The 8,683-nt window shown below is 38.9% G+C and overlaps 1 protein-coding gene across 1 annotated transcript; it reads right to left on the reverse strand.

Annotated features, from left to right (window-relative positions):
* Positions 1–6,295: 6,295 nt before the first annotated feature.
* Positions 6,296–7,519, reverse strand: LOC114267367 (uncharacterized). The gene has a single exon (XM_028208406.2). It carries the CDS (start codon positions 7,517–7,519, stop codon positions 6,296–6,298), a length of 1,224 nt encoding a protein of 407 aa, XP_028064207.2.
* Positions 7,520–8,683: the final 1,164 nt, after the last annotated feature.

The raw sequence follows: 8,683 nt of genomic DNA on the forward strand, positions 1-8,683 counted from the left end.
AGCCTCAGCTCCGAGTCCTTCCAAGTCAATGCCTTGGCGGAGACATATCACCTGTACCTGAAATGGTTTCCCTTATAGGGTGAGCCACAACCCAACAGAGATATACTACACAACATATGGACCATGACAAGACTAAAGAGGAGTATGCTCATGCCATGCTCATGATAAAACAGTTTATCTCTCTTTTTATAAAGCATGCAATGCTGAGATGCAACAACAGATATAAAGCCATTTCCATTTTAAACCATATCTGTTACATGAATACAGGCTCTGTGAAGTAGGCCCTAATGCACTATCACTGTTATTTTTACTAGTAAATTGAAAGGCTCGACACCTAACCATGCGGTTCTACACCCCTTACCCAGATTCACTAAGTATTCATCTTTTTGCAAACAGATACATTCCAAACATTTCTCAAAAACAGATACATTTTCAATGAAATGAATGTAATGCAATGCCCAATGCAACAAATGAGGAATGTGGTTCAATTTACCTAAGTCTCATGCATTTCTACAACAATCATGGCTATCATCTGCCGATAGCCCAAAACAGATATTTAAACAATTAAATTTCAAAAATTTCGATAAATACAATCTATTCCACATCTCATCAAATATGAACAACTACACTAGTTTTCATATCACAATCACATCCAGTAACCTCTCAAGGTCCGTTTCTAACCCTGTCGGTTTTATTCCAACAGATACATTAAGCAAAATAATACTGTTAATGCCCAAGAAAACATCATTTTCTTTCCAAACTCATTCTCCAAGCATTATTCAACTTTGACATCCTATTTTGATCAAAAGCCCTAAAAGTTAAACATAATTCCTTTGTTTTCTTTAAAAATGCTCTTTTGGTCGCAAACCGAAAAAATTTCAAGACCAATCGAATCGAAGTCCATTTTTGTTCAAATTTAAAACATACCTCTTTCATAACCTTCCAAACATATTCCAATTTTACACTTTCGCAATTTGGGCATCAACTTTTTATTTTTCTAAAATTTTCCCTTTAAGCAAATAAATCACAAATTTTCCAAAAATTTTTAATTAAATTATATACAACTCTAAGCTCCATATAATCAAGTAAAAGTACATAAAGAAGTGTAGGGAAAATCCCTACCTCGATCCAAGAGTTTCCAAGAAAATAAACATTTTCAACAACAAAATTTTGATTTGTTCAGATTAAATCGGAGCCCTCGGAACCCTCTACAATTTGATCTATGGAACTAGGGTCTAAAACCTAATAGGTTTTGATGAATCAAGGATTTTATATAACAAGAAAAAAAAAACCAAAGAAAAAAAAATTCAGAAGGAGAGAGATAACCGAGAGAGAGAGAGGCATTTGACGAAAACAAACAAAAGCAATCAAAAGTTTCCTTATTTCTCTGCCTTGTGCTGGCAGAGAAATTGATTAAAAAAGTATATATAAACAAAAGCTAAGCAAGTGGCAAACCAATCACCCAAACAAGGCATGGTTAGCAGACCCCACGTGGTTCTGTCCTCAAAATTGATATAAATATCTACAATTAAAATTATGATTTAGCAAAATTATAAAATTTTGTAACATAAAATTATAAAATGGTATAATTTTTGTTATCACAAAGTATAACTCTCATTTAATGGTATACATCATAAATATTCATAACTCTTTTATGGTAATCAAATAATAATAATAATAAAACCATAACAATATTACATGGTTACTAACGGGTCGCGATTCAATCAAGTAGGTCCAAAATGAATGGAGTTTAATAATTTAAAATAAATCCCCAACTGAGATTAAAATATAAATTCAATTTGATTCAACTCATTATAGTAGGTGTTCATCCCAATTACCCTTGAGGTCCAACACGCACATCCGTAGTATGTCTTCTAAAGTCTGGATTGTTCTTTCGGATTGCCCATTAGTTTGCGGGTGATAAATAGTGCTAAACTTTAGTGTTGTTCCCAAAGCTTCTTGTAATTTGTTCTAGAAGTGAGATACGAAGCGGGGGTCTTGGTCAGACATGATTGAAACTGGGGTACCATGCAATCGAATGATTTTTTTGATGTATAGAGTTGTGAACTTAGTAAGGGAGTATGTGATTCTGATTGGTAGGAAATGTGCTGATTTTGTCAATCGGTCTATTATAACCCATATCGCATCATTCTTTGAAACTAACTGTGGTAGCCTGACCACAAAGTCCATAGTAATGTGCTCCCATTTCCATTTAGGAATAGGAAATGGTTGCAGCATTCCTGCAGGTCTTTGATGTTCTGCTTTAATACGTTGACATTGCAAGCATTTGAAGACATGGCTTCCTATGTCTCTTTTTATTCCTGTCCACCAGTAGTGTTCCCTTAAATTGTGATACATCTTGGTGTTGCCAGGATGAACTACAAACCTTGAGCTATGAGCCTCCACTAATATCTTTTTCTTGAGTGCTGGAATGTCGGGTACGGAAATTTGATTTCGAAATTTTAGTATCCCATTGCTTATAGTGAAGTCAGGATTAGGAGTAGTTTTTTGCTCCTCGTACTTTTTCTTCAAAAGTTTGTCTTTACATTGGCGTGCTTTAATTTCTTCAATCAATGTAGGTTCCACGATTACATTGGCGAGCAGTCCATTGATCTTGCGAGGGACGAAGATATATGCCAAACTTTTGGTAGTCCTTCAACTTAATGCGTCTGCTACCATGTTCTCTTTGCCCAGATGGTGATAGATCTCTACATCGTAGTCTTTCATAAATTCTAGCCATCAACGTTGCCGCATATTTAGTTCCTTATGCATAGACAGATATTCAAGACTCTTGTGATCTGTGTAAATCTCGCAGGTTGCATTGTAGAGATAATGACGCTAGATCTTGAGGGCGAAGATTACTGCAGCCAATTCTAGATTATGAATTGGGTAGTTCTTCTCGTGAGTCTTTAGTTGTCACGAGGCATATGCAATGACTTTCCCATTTTGCATAAGAACGCAACCCAAACCATTGTATGAGGCATCTCTATAAATTACGAACCCATCAGTTCCCATGGGGAGTGCTAGTATAGGAGCTGTCATAAGCCTGTTTTTCAACTCTTTGAAGCAACGTTCTTGCTTGTCAGTCCATTCAAAGGGTGTGTTCTTCTGAGTTAGCTGTGTCAAGGGTGATGCTATCTTTGATAAATCTTGGACGAAGCATCGGTAATAGCCGGCTAGACAATAAGCTTTGAATCTCGTGGCCAATCCACGATTGTTGTAACTTTGTGGGGGTCAACCGAAATACCATCCTTATTAATGACGTGACCAAGGAAGTGTACACTAGTGATCCAGAATTCGCATTTCTTTAACTTGGCATAAAGTTTGTGATCACGTAGTGTTTCAGCATTGTTCGTAAGTGTGACAACCCTCACCTGTGCTTACTGCTAAACTGTGACTGAATATGATAAGTAACTGATTAGGAGGAAATCCTAAACTGATTACATGAGTGTATTGTCTGTAAATGCATTTCTATTTGTTTGACTACTAGATGATCTGTTCGTGTTTTAACTTCGAATTGCGAATTGAAGGCCTTATCGACGGCTGAATCTGAAATTGACTAGTATTTTATGCTAATTTGAATTTATGTGATTTTATGGTAGATTTAATTGAAATGTGATTTGGTGTGATTAAATTAGATTAAATAATGTTAAATTACATTAGTTGGCTTTATTTTCTCTTTTGCCACTTAGTGGGCCACTTCCACAAAACATCTTGAGGCTTAATTCATATATGTTTGGCACCTTCTTTAGCCATTTTGAGACCAAAACCGTGAGAGTGAGATAGGAGAATTGGTTTCAACAAGAGATTAACTTGGCGAATTAGAAGGAATTGAAAGGATTTTGCAAAATTGAGCTTGTAGACTTTGAATTCAAGACATAGGTAAGGAATTCATCTTCTTGTTTGTGAATTTAAGTCATTTCTTGCATGATTCATGGAGGAATAGGAGCTTAAGGTCAAGAATTAAATTAAAGTGTTGAATTGAGTAGAAATTCATGCATACATGTACACATTGTTGAGTTTTGAGGTTGATTTCATGGAAATCCTCACATGCATGTCTATATTCTAGCTATGGTCCATGAATTCATCATGTTTTTGAGTGAATTGACTCATTTGATCAAGTATTTGAAGCTTTGATTTCAATTGAACACTTGCATGTTACATATACATTATGTTCATGAAGTTTTGTTAGGATTTGTGTTTAATTGACCTACCTTTGGGCTTTGATTTTGCAAATTGATCTTTGAAACATGTCATATTATGAGTTTTAAAGTGTTTTCCAGAAAATTAGCCCAAAAGGATCGGATTTGATGCTTTAAATGATGAATTTGAGCTTGGAGGTTCAATCTGGAAATTCCAGATTTTGGACCCACGCTCGAGCGTAAGACTTCACACTCGAGCGTACACTCTGAGTACATACATCCCGCTCGAGCGGGGAAAGTAACGCTTGAGCCTGAAATGCGTGTAGCTAGTACTTTTCATGTGTTTACAGTCCGCTCGAGCGAGGGAATGCACGCTCGAGCGAGGACTTGTGTCTCGCGCTCAAGCGGAGGTCGAGCGCCTATCGAGCGTGAATTGCATGCACCCAGTACTTTTGCTTGAGTTTACAGTCCGCTCGAGCGAAGGAAGTCACGCTTGAGCATAGAAAGCCACGCTCGAGCGTAGAAAGCCACACTCGAGTGAGACCCCTGTTTTCTGAAACTTTTGAAAAGTGTTTTAAAGCACATCTTTGCATCCTCATTTCATCCTAGGCATTCCTAGGCCTAGTTTAAGGCATCTTAATGAGGTTATTGATGTAGAACCACACCGAGCCAAGTTAGGGGTTAAGTTATTAAACCCAAGTGTATAACTTAGTGTGTGTTCGTTCTGTAACTGTAGGGTTGGCATCCAAGGATGTGCACTAGCCTATCTGTAGCCCAGTGCTCTGTGAGTAACAATGTTGTAAAGATATGTTCAATTATGAATATTTTCTGAATGATAAACTATTCTGTTTACTGAAACGCTAATGTTTAATGAATGAATGTTTGTCCTATTTGTAAACTAAATTCGTGGTATCCATAGCAATTTACTGTTACTATACTGTTACTGCTACTGTCACAGAGATCTCTGTCGATTCCCATGTTTGGAACCATTACTGTTTATTGTTATGATGACCATCAACTGGCTGTTCGGTCTGTTAAGACCTACTGTACTGTTTTGCTATTGGATGTACCACATATAACTGCTATGGTTTCTAAATGACCGATATGACTGTTTAATGACTGAAAGGGCATTCATTCTTAACCTCTTTACACAACTGTTATTCACTGGGTTTTAGCTCACTGTTTATATTTATATGTAGGTGTTCAGGCACCGCATCGATGCTAGGAGCGTCGGGTTAACTCCCTTTTTGTCAAGCCAACCATTGTGCCTCACCTCGAGGTTCCAAGTCTGACCGAGCTAAGGCTAATTTAGGGTGTCTCAGTTTCACCCTTCCGTCTCTATTTTGTAATACTGTTTTAGACTTGTACTGTACTGTGCTAATTAGGGATTTGGTCCCTAATCTGGATGTTTGTACATACGATGCTTAAACCCATAGGGGTGGGTTTAGGTCGTGACAGTAAGTGTTGTTCATGATCCTTCGATGACTTGGAGTATTCAAGAATGTCGTCAATGAAGACGATGATGAACTTATCAAGATATGGTTTGAACACTCACTTCATGAGGTCCATGAAGGCCGCTGGAGCATTTGTGATGCCAAATGGCATGACAAGAAACTCGTAGTGCCCGTAACATGTTCTGAATGCAGTCTTCTCGATGCTTTCCGTTTTGATTTTTAGTTGATGATAGCCGGAACGTAAGTCAATTTTGGAGAATACTTAGGGGCCTTGAAGTTCGTCAAACAAGTCATCGATTCTTGGCAAGGGGTATCGGTTCTTGATGGTGACTTTGTTCAGCTCCCGGTAATTGATGCATAACCTCATCATGCCATCCGTTTTTCTTTACGAACAGTACTGGAGCTCTATATGGTGAGGTACTTAGTCGAATGAAGCCTTTGTCCAGGAGTTCCTGGAGTTGGGTTTTTAGTTCCTCCAATTCTATCAATGGGATGCGGTAAGGGATTTTGGAGACCGGTTGTGTATTGGGTTGAGTGTCGATGGTGAATTCGATTTCTCGATCAACTACGGTGCCAGGTAAGTCTTTAGGGAAAACGTTAGGAAATTCTCGAAACAATAGGTATTGAATCGAGTGTTGGGTCTATTTGTTGAGCGTCGACCACATAACAAATACAACCACCACAACCTTTTCTCTAAAGTCATTGGGCTATCACGGAGGATATCAAATACGAAGGGGTAGAAACTTCAGTTCCTTCGAAGACGCGTTGGTCGGGTAACCGAAGAAAGACCTTTTTGGTCATACAGTCAATAGAGGCATGGTTGGCAGCAAGCCAATCCATTCCTAAGATTATGTCGAAGCTACTCATGCAGAGTGGAATCAGATCGACATACAAAGTTTCACCTTTTAGGGATATAACACAGGACTTGTATACCTTTGTACTAAGCGTGGAGACACCAGATAGAAAAGCCACAGATAATGCATATCCCAATGGTTCAGGTGTTGATGTTAACTTGGGAACAAAGTGTAGTGCAACAAAAGAATGAATGGAATCAGAGTCAAAGAGAACATGAGCGAAGTGACCATAGACAGAAAGTGTACTTGACACAACGTTCTCCGTAGCATTGAAATTTTCGGGTACTAACGCAAAAGCTCTCCCTTGGCGCCTCTGTTCCTTCTTTCCTCTCATGGTGGTTTCTGGTTTCTGAGCTAGTTCAGAGGTACCTATCACAGAGTTGGTGAATTTTGGGCAGTCTTTCATTACATGGCCAACTTGGCCACATCTATAACATGCTCCTATTGCTCGATAGCACTGTCCCCTATGAGTTCTTTCGTAACTCGAACAATTCAGAATGGTGCTACCACTGGGAATAATAAAACTTTGGTTGGTTGAAGCAGTTGAGCTAGTAGATTTGGGATTTACTTTCTTTGGTGGGGCTACCCTCGATCCTCCGACTGGTTCCCAAAACCACTTCTTTTGACCCCCTCCACTTGAACGTGCGGTTTTAATTCCTTTTTCAGCGATGTATGCTTGATCCACCACCCCTGTATAGGTTGGTAGTTTCAGAACCTCAAGCCTATCTTTGATTTCTGCATCTAATCCTACTTCGAATTTCCTTGCTTTTCGGGCTTCTATCGGAATAACATATGGTGCAAATCGTACTAGTCGTGTGAACTTACTTTCGTATTCTGCCACCGACATTGTTCCTTGCCTCAAATGTAGGAAGTCGGATGCCTTCTGCTCCTGTAGTGATTTTGGAAAGTACTTTTCATAGAACACCACTAGGAATCTTGCCCAAGTTAAGATCTCTTCATTTTCTAAGGTGAAAAGCCACCATTCCTGCGTATCTTTCTTGAAAGTGAAAGTAGCGAAGGACACTTTCTGTTCTTCTGTGCAAGATAGGGCACGAAAAATCTTTTCCATTTCTTTAACCCAAGCTTCAGCTAGCAATGGGTTTGAACCTCCTGTGAACGTGGAAGGTTTCAGGTCTTGGAACTATTTAATCATAGTTATCCCTTCTCGATGTTCTGGTGACCCATTGTTCTGCAAGGCTTGCAAGAAACTAGTAATAGCTCTTTCCACAATCCTTTCCAGCGGATCGGCTCCATTGGATGATGATTCGATACCATTTCCATCGTTAGCCATAGCTATAAATTAATAATTTTAATAAACGTGGTGCATGATTTCCTACTAATTACCTAAATTAAAACATATTCACATAATGTACAAAACATAGACAATGTATACATTATTCACGAAACACCAGTTTTATTAATGTATAATGGTGTTGGTACATCACTTGTAGTTTTTTCAATTTAGTGCCTAACCCTCCATGACAAAACAGGTTAGAAATAGGTCATGGTCAGCTCACTTGGACACGAAACACAAGGAAAAAGAAAAACACAAAAACAACAAAAGAAAGGATTTTGTTATCAGGATCTTAGGTTGAAAATTGCGATAGGTACTGGAGTTGCATGTGATGCTCAAACTCCCAATCGCTTTGCTCGATGCCAAAGCATCGCCATACCACCTCTACTTGGTACATGGGGATGTCTACCTCATAATCCCACAATTGTCGTCCTGTGATACGCACAAGCACCTCCACATACGTCATAATATCACCAAAGTCAACCGTTTGAGGGGGAGGGACTTTTGCTTGAATATGATCACTTAAGAAGGCATTTCCTCGTCGAGTCATAAACTTTGAAGGTAAAGGTACCACTAAATAGCGAGGATATCCCTGACTCGGGGCCATGCCTACTGCCCGTGTAGGCCCCAAAAACCTGTCTAGGGTACTCATAGCGTTAACCCTCCACCACTGCGTATCTACTTCTGTGGGGGTGGCCCTTAAGTATACTGGTCAGCCCATAAGTTGGTTGAGGGTCAGGTCTGCCTGTCTAGCTATTGCTTCTGAATCGTCTATTTCCTCTGGTAAGTTTGGAACGTAATTGTTATTTTCAAAAATTCCTTCAATGTCCGGGGGATCAAGCCCATACCAAAAATAGTCACCAAAGTTAAGTTCTGACATTGCTTGCACCACAGGATGCCCAACTTAGCTATAGAACTAAGAAAAGACTTATTACTATA

Source organism: Camellia sinensis, chromosome 14, assembly GCF_055761805.1.
Source record: "Camellia sinensis isolate YWXY chromosome 14, ASM5576180v1, whole genome shotgun sequence".
In the NCBI taxonomy this organism is placed as follows: domain Eukaryota; kingdom Viridiplantae; phylum Streptophyta; class Magnoliopsida; order Ericales; family Theaceae; genus Camellia; species Camellia sinensis.

Coding starts and splice junctions, on each gene's coding strand:
- LOC114267367 (XM_028208406.2), bottom strand. CDS start 7,519: ATGGAAAAGATTTTTCGTGCCCTATCTTGCACAGAAGAACAGAAAGTG.